Source organism: Rhinolophus ferrumequinum, chromosome 5 (genome assembly GCF_004115265.2).
Source record: "Rhinolophus ferrumequinum isolate MPI-CBG mRhiFer1 chromosome 5, mRhiFer1_v1.p, whole genome shotgun sequence".
Taxonomy (NCBI): Eukaryota; Metazoa; Chordata; class Mammalia; order Chiroptera; family Rhinolophidae; genus Rhinolophus; species Rhinolophus ferrumequinum.
Window position 1 is genome coordinate 52,236,424 of NC_046288.1, and position 18,161 is coordinate 52,254,584.

Below are 18,161 nucleotides of genomic sequence, written 5' to 3' on the forward strand. Positions count from 1 at the left end.
TATTTTATTTTTTAACTAAAGCACTTATCACCCCTGAAAAACTACAGAGGTCATTTGTTTCCTTTTGGGGGCTCCACTGCTCAATACACCATGGCTAGAGAAGCTGCAGGTGAGCACAGGGGCTTCTGTTTGCTTTGCTCACTGCTGCATCACAATGCCTAGACCAGAACAGCCCCTGGTACACAGCCTATGTTGAAAAAACATTTCCTAAACGCATGAGTCAAAAGAAAATAGAATGGAGAATGGCAGTATTAATGCATATTTTATAGTTCTGTATCCTTCACTGCAGAGTTTACTTAAAATATTAGATTTGAGATGGTGAATTAATCACTGTTTACTTTCCTGCAGGTATTTCAACCTTTTCAGGCTTTTGCTGTCAAACCACTAGAGGTTACATAAAAAAGAAATGTTCTGAATGCCAATATATTGATTTGGAAAAATGAAGTGAACTTTTTTTTCTTTGAACTCATATTCAAAATCAGGTTTCTTTGTCCCTTTTCCCTTTTTCACTCAATATATTTCTTCTCTTCCTATGTTCTTTTTTTTTTTAATTTATATAGTTGACATACAATGTTATATGAGTTTCAGGTATACAACATAGTGAGTCAACATTTGTATACCTTACAAAATGATAACCTGGACAAATCTAGTAATTATCTGTAAAAAGTTGTTACAATTTTATTGACTACATTCCTTATACTATGCATTACTTTCCCACGGCATACTTATTTTATAACCGGAAGCTTGCTCCTCTCCTCCCCCTTCACATACTCCACCCACCCCCTGACCTCCCTACATTCTGACAGCCACTCTGCCTCACAAAAAACCCATGTTCTCAAAGGTTCCTAGCAGTTTCCCCATTTTCAACTCCAACCATCTCTGCTGAGTTTTCTCTCAAACGAACATCTCTGCCATATTTCCCACTGATGACCAGGCCCTTCTTCTTGAAAGACTCTGTGCCCTGGATTGTACCCCTTTCGCTCCTGGTGCTTCTCCTCCTCTGGAGTCTCCTTCTCAGTCCCTTGGCGGATTGTTTTCTCTATGTCCATACGTGTGCTTTCTAATATGGGAGCCCCCAGCTGTAGGTGTCTCTTAACCTCTTGAAACATAACTTGAGATATGCTGTAACTGTAACAGTCACACTGGATTTCAAAGAACACGGAAATAAGAATGTAAATATGTCTTTAATGAGTCTTATATTGACTATATGTTGAAGCAATAAAATTTTGAATGTGTTAAATAGAATACATTATTAAAATTAATTTCACCTGTTTCTTCCTATTTTTTTTTTTTTAACTGGCTCTTAGAAAACTTAAGAATTACAGATGTGGCTCACATTACATTTCTGTTGGGAAGCACTGTTCTGCAAGACGCTTTTTCTCCCCTTCACTCTCTCCGGCTTATGCGGCTTCCGTTTTGTGTTCACTCCCATGTCTGCATTTCTAACGCTTGCCTCTCTCTGAAGCTCCAAGGCAGAATGTCTAACCACCTTTACATGAATATTCCTCCAGCATCCCAGAGGAAAATGTGCCATATTCATCCTATCAGAGTCCTCCCAATAAAACGCTTCCTGTTTCTTAGATAACAATACTAACATCCTCTTAATGGTGGAATATTCTTACACTATTCCTCTCTCTCATCACCTCTTGCATAGGTCAGGGTTCTTGTATTCTGGCTAATTTTAACAGTATAGAGGTGTATTAAAGAGTATAAGAGAGCTCACGGATCCAGAGAGCCAGACTATGAGGTTGGTTTAAACGTAATTGCGGGGGCTGGCCCGGTGGCTCGGGCGGTTGGAGCTCCGTGCTCCTGGCTCCGGGGGCTGCCGGTTCGATTCCCACATGTGCCTCTCAACCACAGGGTTGCCAGTTCGGTTCCTCGAGTCCCTCAAGGGATGGTGGGCTCCACACCCTGCAACTAAGATTGAACACGGCACCTTGAGCTGAGCTGCCTCCTGGATGGCTCAGTTGGTTGGAGCACTGGCTCTCAACCACAAGGTTGCCAGTTCAATTCCTTGACTCCCGCAAGGGATGGTGGGCAGCGCCCCCTGCAAGTGGCGGCGGCGGCTGAACCTGGAGCTGAGCTGTGCCCTCCACAACTAAGACTGAAAGGACAACAACTTGAAGCTGAACGGCACCCTCCATGGCTAGGATTGAGGGGACAACAACTTGACTTGGGGAAGGGTCCTGGAAGTGCACACTGTTCCCCGGTGGAGTCCTGTTCCCCTTCCCCAATAAAATTTTTTAAAAAAAGAAAAGAAATTGCGGTTTTGCACCAACCTAACAGATAGTTCTGCCTCCAGAAAAACTACCAGTGCCCATCACACTGTGCGATCTGCTTTGCAAAATGCTGCCACCGCTGTTTAGAACCAACACCCAAGCCCATGCTGATGCTGTGTGGTTAGCCCCCAAAAATGCAGAGAAAGAAGCTCATCTACTGCTGGCTCCTCAGATTCCACACGTAACAGAGAAATCACCTTCCACACCTGCTGCTTTCTCACAATGTTCATTTTGAAACAGAAGTCTTATGTGCGTCCATGTGATTGGTGGACGCCTACACTTTACCTGCAAAGGCTGCTTTGTGCCACCATCCACATTCATTCACTGTATCTTAAAACTGCCAGCTTCACAAATTCCTTAATTTTGTCCCTTCCTTTGTATCTTTCCTCCCATAGCCTAGTTTAGCTTGGATCATGTCAATAGCTTCCTAAATGTTCCTCCGGACACCAATACGTCATCTTGCTATCCAATCTTCACACTGTCATTAACAAACAGTATCTAAACCTGGGTTAGAGTATGCCTCTCATCCCAGGAAAACCATTCCGGTTCCTCATTCCCTATGCACAAGAAATGAAATGCTTTAGTATTCAGGCCTTCAAGGATCTGGACTTAACTACATTTTCAGCCTCTTTTATACTGGATTCCTCACTCACCTTCATGTCTGAACTATCCAGCTCTTTTAAATACTTGGAATTCACTGACTACATAGTTCACTTTCAAATCAGACGCTCATTAGTGGTGCTTACTGAGTTTGGACAAGTGGCAGCCTCTCTCTCTTTCAGTTTCCTGACTGAGGTCAACCTGACCTTGCAAGTTAGTTGTGTGGATTCCTGTCAAGTACATACACCATGGGGTATGGCATCTGGCACTTAACCAGCACCCCATAAAACGCTGCTCTTAGGACTGTGTGACTGTGTTCTTGATGATGTCTCAGCTTCCAGGAATGCCATCCCTATAATTCTCCACCCAGGGCAATCCAGCTGATCCTTCAAGCCTCCTGCCATGCCAGCCTCTGCCTCAGGAAGCATTCCTTTCGGGAAATACAGGGACTCCTCGCTGTCCTCTTCCACAGCAGAGCCTACCTGCATATATTTAGCACATATTTCACTGACTGATAATAGTTTACACGTCTGGCATTCCAATTTAGTACTCATTTCGTCTAACTCAGTAGATGGTACACAGTTAATGCTCAATATTAACTTACCAAGCTTAACTTACTTTTCTCCGGATGTGAATTCCCCTGTTGTTCTGCAAATTTACTGAGACATGTTTATTATAGACAAGCAATAAAATATACCTTGTTTTTATTTTCTATCAGTATGTGCAATCTTAGCCAAGTCAATGATCACCACTGGGTTCAAACAGACCATTTTTCAGCTGGGAATAATTACATCTTACGCACCAATAGGCAGGGGACCAGAGAGACTTTCTAGTTTAAGACCTACTGATGACTTATAGCATCACTCCTACCACCTTCATGTGGTCTGAAGACTAACAAAGACAGAAACAATTTTTTATATTAAGAAAGCCTTCTCCTTCATCCCTAAATGTACTTTCATATGGAAATTCTGGGGCTGTCTTTACTTCTCCTTATCGAGATTTCAGATAGCAAAAGGAGTGAGTATTTATTGATAAATCTGCGGCACAATAAATAAGTGTTTGCACAGAGGTATCAACTGAGCTTACAATCTTTCTATAGTACTTTGCCCCCACAGTACATCTAGCTACACAGGCCTCCATACTGGTCCTCAAATCTGCTGACCTAGTTTCTATCTAAGGATCTTTGCATTTGTCTTCCTGGGCTTCGAACACTCTTAGGCCATCTCTCCATGAAGGTCATCTCCACACTTGTACAAATGCCATTAATCAGGAAGTTCTTTGTCGTCCACATACTGAAAAAAAGGGCCCCATCTCCCACCTGCTATACCTTTACATTGCCTTTTTTTCCTTCATGGTACAGAACTGATGACGTAAGTTTTATTCTATTTATTACTGAATGAAGAAATGAGTGCTAAAAGTTCAGTTAGAGCAAAGGCTGCCTCATTCATTAGGCTGTAGGGAGCAACGATGCTCGATGTTCAGCTGTAACATGACTTTTCAAGAGCTGACTGGTTACCACAGAGCTATTATTAACTTTGATTGGTGTGTTGGAGAAAGGATGATAATACTTTTCATTTTCCTCATGGCTCCCTGCTTGTGGCATCAAGTTATTTAGTTACTTTTTAGTGACTCTACCAGGAGGAGGGTAGACATAGCAAGAGGAGAAACTGAAAGAGCCAGTGTAGCTACTCTATGAGAAAGAGTTGAGGCAAAAATTTGGCAAAAATTAGGTTATGAAATTATATGAAATATGTAGATGGACTATTTCCCAAGATTTTCCTATTTATTCTTTTTAATGTGTAATTATGAATTGACTACATACACTCCTCACATATAAACATACATATTTTAAACTAATTTTTGGAAGAGAAATATAGTTACTTTGCGTTACCCAAGATTAAATCATTAAATTTAAGTAAAGAAAAGTATAGTTAATTCTCTTCAAGAAAATTCCTGTTTTCTAAATCCAGGCTTAATAATAACATAATTCATGGTCTATTTAAAACATAACTTCCATATGGGAATTAAAACATTGAATAACTATTTTTTTTCTCTCAGTGATTTATTAGAATACTATAGATTCACATGAACAAGCTTTATGGTTGATGTTCATTTCCCAGAAATCTATGAAATGCACATAATAAACTCATCTTTCACCACAGAGCCAGAATGAAAAAAAAAAAAAAGGTTATAATAGCTTTCCTATTTCACATGTTCAACCTATTGTGAAATAAATGTTTTAAAGTCCAGCAGCAAACAGAAGGATAAAATGTGAAACAGTTTAGAGGCTTTCTCTACAGAAATAATTCAGTGTATTTCATTTTGACTGAAACAGTGAGGAACTGACAACTGCATTTAAAAGAAAAAAAATTACGGTAAAGCAAATATCTCCTAGTAAAATACTTAAATCATTAAAGTATTAACATATTAATTAAATGACACACATAATCGAATTCAAAACAGAAACAGAGGAAGAATGATCCCACCTGAGAACCGAGAACACTCTGGCCATTTTGCCTATTGCTCGGATCTTGTTCCTTATCACCTCCTTCCGGGCTGCAGCTGTGGCTCCTATATTGTAAAACAGAGAGTTGACTAGTCAGTGACTTTTTATATAACTAATTCGTTTACAAGTTTTCATGTATAATAGACTGTAGGAAACAAAACCAGTGCCCCCCACCACCACCACCAAGAGGATTTACCTATAAATCAATTTGAAAACCTATGCATCTGGCCATTAATATTTAGATGTGATTCTTGGCAGGTCCCAGAAATGCCAAAGAGTAACTTTTGAGATTTCCAAGGGTAGGTAGGTAAAGAGTTAACTGAAAAATCCCTGAGCAGACAGGGCAGGTTCCTACCCTTCTCTTCTGGTTGAGTTACCTTCTCTCTTCTGTTTATATAAAGAGAACGTGCATTGGCAGGAAAAATAAAGTGAGTCACCAGGATCTTCTCCTCATTTCCCGTCTCCATGCTGGGAAGGGGACTTTAGGAAATGATTTTTCAAAAGTTTTCCCTCAAAGTGATCAAACCAGGGAGTCTCAAATCGCTATGCTCCCTGGAACATTGTCTATACTATTTAATGGCCATAAAACATTTGTTTTAGCACCTGATACTTTTTCATCTTTTGGTTGGTTTGCAAGTTCTAGAGGAAAAAGCAGAAAACTACTAAATTGAATTTAGTGAGAGATGGTGATACATGGTTTGTAGTTTAGTACTTATATAAGGAAGTTACATATTTCATTACTTATTACATTTTCCAAATAAAAAAAAAAATCAATCTATATAGGTGATGGTCACTATAAACAGTTTCTTCCGAAGGCATGGTTGGAAAAATGCGAATCACAGAAACATACCTTTCTTCCTAAGATTTTTATGATCCAAGGTTACAGGAATAAATTGTCGTTTTTACACATTATATGGGATTTTATGGAAAATGTTAACACAAGCAGATTGTCTTTCTAATTCTATTGCCACTGATAGAAATAAACCAAAATATTATTTTCAGATAATATCAGAAACGTTCTTAATCCGACTAAATAGTTTTAAGTCACAAAATTTGTTCAAAGACTATTGGTAGTCTCTGGATGGTAACTGGTGTAAGTTTTTGTCTTTTAATCCATGATAACAACAAGCTTTCTGACCTTTTTGGAAGGAAAGAGTCTCCTGTTTCCCTTAGAGGGCTTCTAAGAATGTGACTTGGAATCTTTTTCATTGTTTGACTGGGTCAAACAATGAATAACCACCCTAACATTTCTACAAGAAAGACAACTCACACCAGCACTCTCCTGCCATGTTGAAATGGCTGGAGGACAGGCCACTGCTTTTTTCTCCACCCCAAAGAAGTCAAAACATAAAGGGCCACTTTCTTCTTCTTTGTCAGAAGCTACACTAATGCACACCCATTTTACCTGCCTACGGGTATTCCCCAGAAGGCGTGCACCGGTGAGCTGGCTTGCTCTCACCTTCTCTCTGACATGAATGCCCTCAAACAACCCACATTTTGCCCAGTTCTTTCTCTCTTGTGGCAATCATACCATGGCAGTTATCTCCCAACACATCTGATTAGCAGGACTTATTATTCTCATCGCCAGCTATTCTGCCAGCAAATGAGTAGAGTATGTTTAAATCTATATGGGAGAAAGCCATTCTCCAATCCAGTCTTTCTGATGATCAAGTGGAACCACGGATTTTTATTCACTATTGGTTCCTAGAATTATACTCTACTGGCTGGAACATTGGAGGGGAAAATGGGGGTGGGTCTAGGATCCTTGCCTCAAACTTTATTCTGAGATTTTAGAAACATTATATATGTTTTCTAATTAAGATTCTTTATACAATAAATCCTGTCCTGAGACCATCTAAAAGTTTGACATTTCTGTGCTTGGATTTTATATAATTTATGATCAAGAGATTACTAAAAGACATTTGTTAGGGGGAAAATAAAACTGGAATGGAAATTACTCTCCTTATAGAGGTTTTCCTATATATATATTTCCAGTTATTCAGTTAAATGTTGCTTTTAGTCTAACTTTGTGTTATTAGTATTCTGTGTTTAATATTTCCCAGTGTGACCGACCCACTCCACTCAAGTCATGATGTGCTAAGCGAGGGAAACGATTCTGACCCTCTATAGCAAACAGTATGGTCAGATTGTAAAATCCATCTAATAGACACAAAGAATGGAAAGTGTAGGACAGCTCCAAAAATCCTGACTATATTTAGAAGTTCAACAAAAAAAGTAGCAAGAAGGAGTAGTTAAATGTCTAGAAATAAATTGTATATATTTAAGAGAAATGAGAAGGGGGAAATATAAAATAAAATGAAAAATACATAAAAAGGATAATCTCCCTGAAAATTTTCAATAAAGGACTTGTAAAAACCACAACCAGAACAAAAAAAAGCAAGACACTATGTTGGGAGGGGAAGGAAATAAATTATGTAGAGCTGTTCTTCCAAGCTCAGTATTAGCTGATGTTCAGAAAATGCTCAAATAAAGATTAAATTTTAAATGTAAAATGAACATTTTGATAGTCAGAGCTAGTTTATCATATTTTATTTTTTTCAGACCAAATGATTTACTGGAGTGTGTGTAACAGATATTCTACTTCATGTATTCATAGTTGTACTCCCAACAATGGTGATTCACTGCATATTATAGTACTGTTCTTAATGAGGAAATGTTGTCTCTTAAAATTTCTCAATATTCCATGTAAGTAAGAGGTTTTACTACCATTTTTATAAAATTGGAATATACTTACGCAAAAAGTCAAATAACATAATCATAAACTGTAAGAAGAGACATTAAAAATAATGTCTCAAAGTTTTATCCTGGTGAGTACCTTCAATATTTTCCAAATAATCAAAACCGAAATTAAACTAATACTACACACTTATAACCTGACAAAAATTTAAAATATTCAAATAAAATGTCTGAATTAATATGTAATTGAACTTAAAGGAGCTGAACAACAGTAGGATAGAGTTAGGTTCAAATATAAAGTTCTTGTATATTTCATATTTGCTATTTTTGGTTTTATTGTTTTCCAAAGATCATTAAAACTCTTTTTTGAATACTTATGTTCCATTGCAAGTCCTCACAGTCCATAAATCAATAGAAAGATCAAGGAAAGACATATGTTTTTCAGAATTTTACTAGCTGCAGTATGCAAATATAATGTCATATTCAACACTCTTGGTACTTGCTCTGTTTAAGTTGTGGAAATGTATCACAGTAGCTCAGATTAAAATTCAGGATATTAAATAATGAAGGCAGAGGATCTGGTCAAAGTGGCAGGGTAGGTAAATGCTGTGCTTATCTCTTCTGAGGACCATATCAAAATTACAACTAAACTACAGAACAACCATCATTGAGAATCATCTGAAGTCTAGCTGAATAGAAGTCCTACACCTAAGGGCATACAAAAGAAGCCACCTCAAGACTGGTACAAAGGGTGGAGATGTAAAAAAGGCTGCTCCCACACCTGGTGTGACTATTAAAAATCAGGAGGGATAGCTCAGCTGTGGAGGTCCCCTGTGGAAAACTGAGGGGTCCCAGTCCCACACTAGGTTCCCCGGCCCAGGGTTCCAGTGCCGGGGAGAGAAGTCCCCATAAATTCTGGCTGTGAAAACCAGCAGAGATTGTGGTTCAGTGAGATGAGGGCGGCTGCAGTCCCAGGCACTCCTCTTAAAGGGCCTGTACCTGGACTTACTCGCTGATGGAATCACTTGCTCTGAGCTCCAGCCCTGGGGCAGCAGATCAAAAGGTGCCAGGGACATATGGGGGAAGAAGAGTTTCTGGCTTCAGGATGAGGGATGGAAGGGCAGCTTTCTCCCAGAGGAGTTGGTGGAAGCCATTGTTTCTTTGTTGAGACCACCCTCCTCCCAGCATGTAGACACACGTGGCCACCATATCTGAGTCTCCATCAACCTGGCTAACTGTTCCTTTGACCTGATTCACTAAGACCCAGCTCCACCCAACTTTCAGTGGCTTTTCCATACAAACATCCTGCGTTGGCTCATGCTGCAGACTTTCCCAGAATTTTTCAAAGGTATACAAGACCAAAACAAGCAGCATCTGCCTTCGTCAGGTCCCACACCTCTGGCTGAGGAGCCCTAAGAATGGCACTAGCAACAGCCAGGCTCAGTTCTGGCTTGGCCTCTCAAGGCACCTCCAAACCTAGCATGGGCATTGGACATCTATGGAATACTTTGTGGCTCATGTCAGGTGGCTCCTGATAGGGCACAAGCTGCAGCTTACTTTGGCCTGTGGTGGGGCCCTTCCCAGGAGGTGCTGGGGCTGGCACACCCAGTGGCCAGCTTCAGATGCATCCAGAGAATCATGCAGCTATCTATAGAGATGACACACCAATAGGGCATTCTGGGCAGGCACCAGAACCCTACTAAAGCAAATCCTGCTCTGGAGGGTCAGACCCAGCTCAACAGCTCCACCACTGTAATCATGGCCAGTCCTCACAACTCAGGCAACCCATGTATCAAGTTTTCCCATCGATGTGCAAATAGCAAACAATGTTCAACTACAACAGGAGGGCACACACAAGACAAACAAAGAATGCACCTGGACTATCTGGCTCAGGTGACCAGGAATTGCATCACTGACCCCCGCAGCACACCTACTACATAAGGCCACTCTATTTAAAGACCAGGAGACATAGCAGCCTTACCTAATACATAGAAACAAACACAGGGAAGCAGCCAAAATGGGGAGACAAAGAAACATGTTCCAAATAAAAGAACAGAATAAAACTCCAGAAAAAGAAGTAAAATGGAGACCAGCAATTTACCAAGCATTGAGTTCAAAACACTGGCTATAAGGATGCTCAACGAACTCAGGGAGAACTTCAACAAAGAGATAGGAATAAAAATGGAGATAGAAGACATAAAAAAGAACCACTCAGAAATAAAGAATACAATAACTGAAGTGAAGAATACATTAGAGGGAATCACCAGTAGACTAGATGAAGCAGAGGGCTGAATCAGTGATTTAGAAGATAAGGTAGCATAAAACTCTCAAATAGAACAGCAAAAATAAAAAGAACCCCCCAAAATGAGGATGGTTTAAGGGGCCACTCGGACAAAATCAAGTGTACCAACATTTGCATCATAGGGGTACCAGAAGGAGAAAAGAAGAGCAAGGAACTGAAAACTTATTTGAAGAAATAATAACAAAACATTTCCCTAACCGGGGGAAAAAAATAAATATACAAGCCCAGGAAGCGCAGAGTCCCAAACAAGATGAACCCAAATTGGCCCACACCAAGACACATCATAACTAGAACGCCAAAGCTTAAAGAAAAAGAGAGAATCTTAAAAGCTGCGAAAGAAAAGCAGTTAGTTACCCACAAGAGAGCTCCCATAAGACTGTCAGCTGATTTCTCAACAGAAACAGTGCAGGCCAGAAGGGACTGGCAAGAAATATTCAACGTGATGAAAAACAAGGACCTACAGCCAAGATTACTCTACCCAGCAGCTAACATTTAGAATCAAAGGACAGATAAAGAGCTTCCCAGACAAGAATAAGCTAAAGGAGTTCATCACCACCAAACCAGAATTACAAGGAATCTTAGAGGGACTTCTTCAGGTATATAAATGTTGAATAGCTATTGTGTACACCTGAAAATAATATATTCTATGTTAGCTATATTTTAATAAAAATCTTTAAAAATAAATAACTAAATAAGGCACGTAAAATACCTTTTACATTAAAACTGTGGTAACCATTTTTTCATTGAAAAGATATAATCACTTATTTTTAACTTGAAAGTCCAAAACTGAAAGGCAACATTTAAATGTTTTAAAAAAAAGTAGTAATTTTAAATAAAATTTCACTGTGTGTTTCCATTGAAATAATTATCCCTTCTTTTGGGGGCCTCTCTTGCTCTTCAACTTTTAAGCTCTAATATTCTTTATGCCTGGGGGAATCATGTTACTATTTCCAGAATCTAGGCAACCCTGCACACTTTTTCTCAAAGGGGAAAAGATCAAGGGAATCTTTAAAGTTTTGCTTTTAACATATGTCCTTCTCGACCTTAACTTAGTACCTTGCTGATTTCTCATGAAGTCGTAAAGGTATCTATGCCAAATGGCCTGCTGAGGGCTACGTTCCCACAGGGTTATTTCAGCCTCTGAAGGGAACTGGGAAACTGGAGCAGCACCACACAGTAGAGGGCCTACATGTGGAGTGAAAAGAGATTCTCACCTCGTGGGATATCTGCCGCACATCAGAGATGTGGGCTCTGTCACCTGGCCCACAGTTCCTACTATAAATTGCTCATTTTTATCTCAATTAGGCATGTGTAGAAGGTGTTATATAGGATACGATTTAATACCCAAATCAATCAAGTATTCTTCTGAATTCTATCCTAAATAGCCTGCCATGAACTAACTGCTACCAACAGAAATACGAATAAAGCATGGTCTCTGCTTTGGGAGATTATGTGAACGACCACACTGGAATGTGTCGAACATTAGAAAGGAAGCAGCAGTGGTGTGCTAGAGCTCTGTCAGCTAGCGCAAGTACACTAAGTGCATCTCTTAACTCCACCACCACGTAGCCTGAAATCAGCTGTAGGGAAAAGAATTTATACGATGGAAATCTGCAAATGCTATCAACCAGGGCCATTCTCCCCTCCTCCCCCAAACAGATTGTTTAAATTTAACAGCACACCACGTGCTAATTGCCTGGAGGCATGAGAAAAAAATGTTCACTGAAATGATGATAGTTGAAGGATCTTGAGAGATACGTAAGAGTCAAAGAGTAGGGAGAATGGGTATTCTCCACATAAGGAAGAGAATTCTCAAACATGTGAAGGCCACAATGATGCATGTTATGTTCAGATGATGGGTGAGAAGTCTGCTGTGAGTGCAGTTTGGGTACCTTAGGGTGAGAGTAGGGTGAGAAGAGAAGCAAGAAATGCCCAGGGCTAAATTGTAAAGGCTTTAGCATAGTAGTACCAGAAAATAAGAGCTTAGACATTAGCATAAACATAATAGAGATAAACAGAACTTACTTTGTCACTCACCTCCCAAAAAGAAAACAAAAAGAAGTTAAAATGATGGATAGGCAGAGAGACAGGTAAGTGACAAAGCAATTATAGTCAAATGTTAATTGTAGAAAGTGATGAGTATCCACTACACAATTCTTTCAACTTCCATATGTGTTTGAAACATTTCGTAATAAAATGCCAAAAAATAAACCTATTTGGAAGAGCTTGGTTTTGAGGGAAAAGAGATAGGAGCTTTGGGAAGAGCAGTCTCTCCATCCCTTCCATTCTCCATGTTATATATGGGAATTGCAAGAGCTTGTTGGAGGAGGCAATGAAGAAAAACTCTCTGGTGAAGTTACATTCACTCCAGACCTGCAACCAGTCCCAAGAGAAAACTGGACTGGTAAAATTTTGTTTTATAATCCCAATCCAACAGATTCTAATTGATTTCAATACCTTTCTACAACTGTAAGAAGTGAAGATGACCAGCTACATAAAAACAATTATACTCAAATATAAGATAGAAATGTTTTCCTATTATTTGAATGTGAGCAGCCTGCTTTTAAAAATTGTTATTGTTTTTAAATTGTTTTCTATTATTATATTGGCCTGAAATCTTTTGCTATTATTAGATCTGCCTCCAGATTTTTTTTTTTTTTTTTTTTTTTGTTAAACAGAGCAATTACTGAATTTGAATAAAGGCTATTGATGGAACAAAGCATGAGGTATTGAGATAAGAAATATCGTTGTTGTGTTAATAGTAAAGAAAAAATTGGTTGCATTTAATCCAAAATCAGCACCTTTTAAATATAAGACATGATGAAAAGGAGGAATATGATATCAGGTGCCTCTAAAAACCTTGGACGATGATAAAATTATGAGTATACAGACTCTTATTTAGGAGAACACATGATTCAATTTGGCCCCTAGAAAACTATGGGGCCAAACCCTGTGCTATATAATCCCTAAATCTTATCTTTTTGTCTTTTCTTTCCCTGACCTACCTTAACATAACAAATCTTGAGCTTCTATATCCCAACAAAGAGGTGCTATCCAGAAGCTATTCAGACCTGTATCCAGTTTTGTCCTTGACTCTGAGTGTGACGAGTGCTTCACTACATTTTTTCTAGACCATCAAGCACTTGAGTCCTGCATCTAGGGACAGCATCATAAACACTGAGTAATGGTGTCCACTCTGACAGGCTGACACTAAAACTTGTCTTTCATTTCTTACTCATGCATCTGCAGAATATCCGCCAAAGAATACTATTCCCATCTCCAAGCTTAAATAGTTGTAAAAACTAGAATATTGCATATATTGTTATTTTAAAATGACTACAATGTTTTTTGTACCAATGGCCTATAAGTATCATAGCACGTTCATCCCGTCATCCTTTTAAAGAAAAAAAAAAAATCCATGAACCAGACATTCATTGATATTTAGAAATTTTACATTAGTTTTTTGGGAATTGTTTTTTCTTTCAATTTCCTTGATTTTATGCTAACTAATTATATATTTCTACTTTAAAATATTTTTATCACCTCATTGTACTTTGCTGTGAAAAATATGTTTAGAAATTTAAATGTATTTTTAAAAATTTCTTAACACAATAAGGCTCTATTTGTTTAACATTCCTTTGTAATCAGGATTACAATTATTAGCTGTACGTAATTGAGCTAGATAGGACAAATAATATGACAAATGTTTGTAAATATTTTAAAAGCACAGAAGTAAAATTTTATCGGATGGTAGCGCTTAATGGTGGGGAGAAAAGCGAGGTCATGCTGCCTTGGTTAAGGAAACTTCCTAGACTCCGAGTTTTTCCAGCATCTCTTTGTTTAGTACTCTAGTAGTAAACATCTCAAAGTCATGTTCCTAGAGATTATATCCAGGGAGATCTTTGCCTTCTGTTAAAATGGGAAAAGGGCAATTGAGAAGGAGGAGGTGGGAAAGAAGCAGCTGCAATGAGGCCTCCCGCTCAAGTGAGGCCCCAGGCTGATCACTTTCAGGAAAGAGGACGTAGGCAGCTGAGGGTGTTCAAATGGATTCCCCTACAACTCTTCTTGAAATGTCTTTGGGAACCCCAGTAATACAAATATTCGGGCACAAAGGTCAGTGCTGGTTAAATCTAGTCCAAAAAGGTTGTTAGGTGCTGGCCCGCACGAACTAGCTGTCTGTATGCTTACGCAAGTTACTCTGCCAGGCAGAGGAAACCACTTTCAGGATGACACAACTCCAAAATCCCTGTAAAAATTAATCTTTTTTTGAGGATTACAACCTAAACTGTTTGGCATACCTTCCTAATTTCGATTCTAACTCCACTATATTACATATCCGTAAGTGATAAAATTGGGACATAATGGCTACTCATTCCAAATAACTCCAAACCATATATTCTGAATTTCTTCCGTATGTTTTTTAGCTCCACTAAAATCTCAGCATGTAATAGAAACTACAATGGTGTAATATTTGGCATAAGGCTATTCTGTCTTATATCCCATTTTGGAAGCAACATAAGATATATACATATATATATTTAAGTCTCTCCTGTGTAATGGATTTTAAAGGAAGGCCACTATAGCCCAGACTATGTTTTTTTCCCCACTTCTCTTGTCATAAAATATAACTGAATTTTTTGCACAGAAGTCTCAAAAATGTACAGACTACACCCAAACGTTAAAAAAAAAAATTGTCATTATTTACTTATCTTTCTATTTAGTTAAAAGTTACTTTTATTGACAAGCTCTAATTGATCCCACGGACTTTTGTTTTCTGAGACACTTTGTTTCATATGCTCAATGACTCTTCAGGAGAGCTGCAGAAATCAACTATAAGCAAGCATAACAATAATTTGGGTGGAAATTAAAGACTTTAAAGTAAATAGGAAGCTTCCCTTGATTTTTCAAGAACTATCACATAGTCAGACCATGCCTTACAAAGGACACTTCAGTTTGTTATTTTTACTAAAAAAAGAAACCAACAGCACATGAAATCCCACTTTGATGGACCTCTTTTCATGATAGAAGCGTATCAGTTTTATAAATTGACAATAAAAGCAAAATGGAATGAAATAACAAAGGTCAAGTTAATAATGTAGAGTCATTGTCTAAATGATTAACAATCATAATACCTGGACAGTTAATATATCAAGAATTATTCTGGATATAGATGAAGATGTAACAGTTAAAAAGGGTATTATTAAGGACCTAATTGTGCATACATGCTAAGTGCTGTAAAAATGCATTTAGACTAGAACTTAATTGTGGATTCATATTTATAAATGTATTAAATAATAGAATATTTAAATGCTTTCTCTGAAATTATTCAAATTGAAGGAAAAAATGGACAAGTATAGTAAATTATGCTTGATTGTCCCATGTATTATACACCTTAGATACAAAGTTAACTGAGTACCATTTAACAGCACAATGAAAAAGCAAATTGAAAGAAACAGAGCTCCTTCATGTGACAGCAGAGGATAGCCGAGGTACTGGCAAGTATTGCACTTATCTGAAACAAAGCCACTCAAAGATCTTCTGATGCTATTGAAGACCTGGGCTGGGTGTTTTGTCACTAAGTGGGGGATGCAGTGAGGTTTTACCCAAGAAGGAAAAATGGGGAAATGGTTCCCAGGTCATGAGACTTTAACATCACTTAAACAAATTATTATCTCATCAGAAGAAAGGGATATGCCAATCAAAACTGTATTGGTCAGCTCTAGAGATACAGTAAAGCAGAGACGTGGAGGCAAACATGTGAAATGTCTAGGGAAGCTCTGTCCAGGGGCCAATGGCCTTCAAGTGTTCTGGTCCCACTGCAAGGCTTCAGATCATGATACCTGGCTCATCCAGTTCTTTTGAGACATGAATAAATCAGCATGTGCAAGGCAGAGCAGGACAGTGGTGAAGAACTTGCCTCTGGAGTAAAAGACTTAACCTTTGGGCGCCAGCTCCCCCATTTAGCAGCTGCGCTACCCTGGGCAAATTACTAAGCTTCTTTAAGTCTCACCTTCCCCATCTATAAAATGAGGAATGTTCTAGGTGCTTTATTTGCATTATTTTGCAAATAATGCAAATAGAAAAGGTAAACTGTTTGCCTAAGGTCAACAGCTAGAAAGTGATGACCCAGAGCCAGGATTCAGTACAGTGCGGGCTGGCGGATCTACTTCAGAAGTGGGTGGAAGAGTGAAGTAAGTGAAGTGTTCATTTATTCTCAACATTCAACAAACACACATGCCAAGTACTGTGCTACCTGCTAAAGCACTTAGCACAGACCTTTGGTTAAGGACTCAAAAATGTTTGCTATTATTATTAAGAAGACAGTACTTGGGGAGACGTGGGTATTCCAGTTCTTCTAACAGTTACATTTCTCACTGTAAATTAAAAGATTGGTTGTGTGATCTTCATTAGTATCAAGCTGTCTAAAGTGGGGACTCATTCGTGTTTGGTGCCCATCAAGCTAAAGGCTGGACCCCTGATGATGGCAAATTCACTAGGGGTGAATGCTAGCGGCCAGGATGTGGCTGATTTTGCTTCAAGAAAAAAAAAATGGACCACCTCAAAAGATGCGCTGACCAAACAGAATCAAGTTTTCTATTTCTATAGAGTTCTGAGAAAAACTGGGAGAAAAGTTTTATAGCTTCTCATGAATTAAGAATAAAGATAAAAGAATAAAACATGTTTAGAAGAGTGAAAACAGACTATCTATAAAAAATATTTTTAAAATCTAGGTTTTCTGAGCATTTATTAAACTTTTTCATATAGCCTTTAAACCTGCCATCAGAGCTCAATTACTCAAAAGAGAATGCTTTGCAAACTTTGAACTCATCATAACAAATCTGTCTGCAGTTGTTCAATAAGTTATTAATTATTCTCGTAACAGTAAATCTTCAGATTGAGAACTTGGACCTATAAAATGCTTTAGTATAAAAAGAATCACGAAAGCTCCACCAGAAGCATATGAAAAATATGTCTAATTTTCTTATGGCATCAATTTTCAGCAAGCTGACATTACCCACTATAGTTCCCTCTGTGAAGAATGCGTCTTTCACCTGCCAGTTACCTCAACCTTTTTGGTGACAAGTGATATTTTACTAAAATACAGAGACACACATATCCACAAAATCTTTGCCTTAATTAAAGAAAGAGAGCTCTCTGCTTCAATGCCTTTCAAATAAAAAATACATTAAGGTTTATAGAGGGCATGCTTATTTTACTTCTTATTATGCAACATGGATTTCCTTCTCAAATAAATTCCATAAATACATTTAATTGAAGTGTATGCTTAGATATGCAATAGCTAATGTTTAATGTAAGTTGACTAATGTCACCATTAACTGAAGGAAGGCTCAAGTGCTATAAATATCAGTGATTTTTAAAACTATGTGAAAATATTATATATGTGTATAATACATGTGTCTCAGGAAACACAGTGTAAAAGCTAAAGTATTTTTTTAGAGTACTATTTTACTGAGAGCATAATATTCTAGCCAATGGTGAATCTTATCCCATTATCCAACCAGTTAGCTGTAACAGGGATACAGCTGTTTTTTAATGTTTAATATGTTGTGCAAAGTCTGCATTTTTATCCAATGTGAAAACTATGCCAGGTAATAAAGAAATACATTAGTGCAAAATCATGGTAGTATAATATGAAGAAAAAACAAAACAAAAACAATATTTTTAATGTCTGTGTTACTGTGTCATTTTAATTAGAAACTTAAAAGGATTTTAATTATTGTAATCAACTATGATAAGCCAGACTCGATGATACTGA

General features: G+C 38.1%; 1 protein-coding gene across 2 annotated transcripts in view; it reads right to left on the bottom strand.

Annotated features, from left to right (window-relative positions):
- PPP3CA (protein phosphatase 3 catalytic subunit alpha) overlaps positions 1–18,161 on the bottom strand; it is a 294,361-nt gene that overhangs the window by 10,825 nt on the left and 265,375 nt on the right. For both annotated transcript variants that reach the window (XM_033105697.1, XM_033105698.1), the window contains exon 11: positions 5,366–5,450. In XM_033105697.1, coding sequence (XP_032961588.1) covers positions 5,366–5,450 — 85 coding nt within the window. The remainder of the gene's footprint in view (positions 1–5,365; positions 5,451–18,161) is intronic.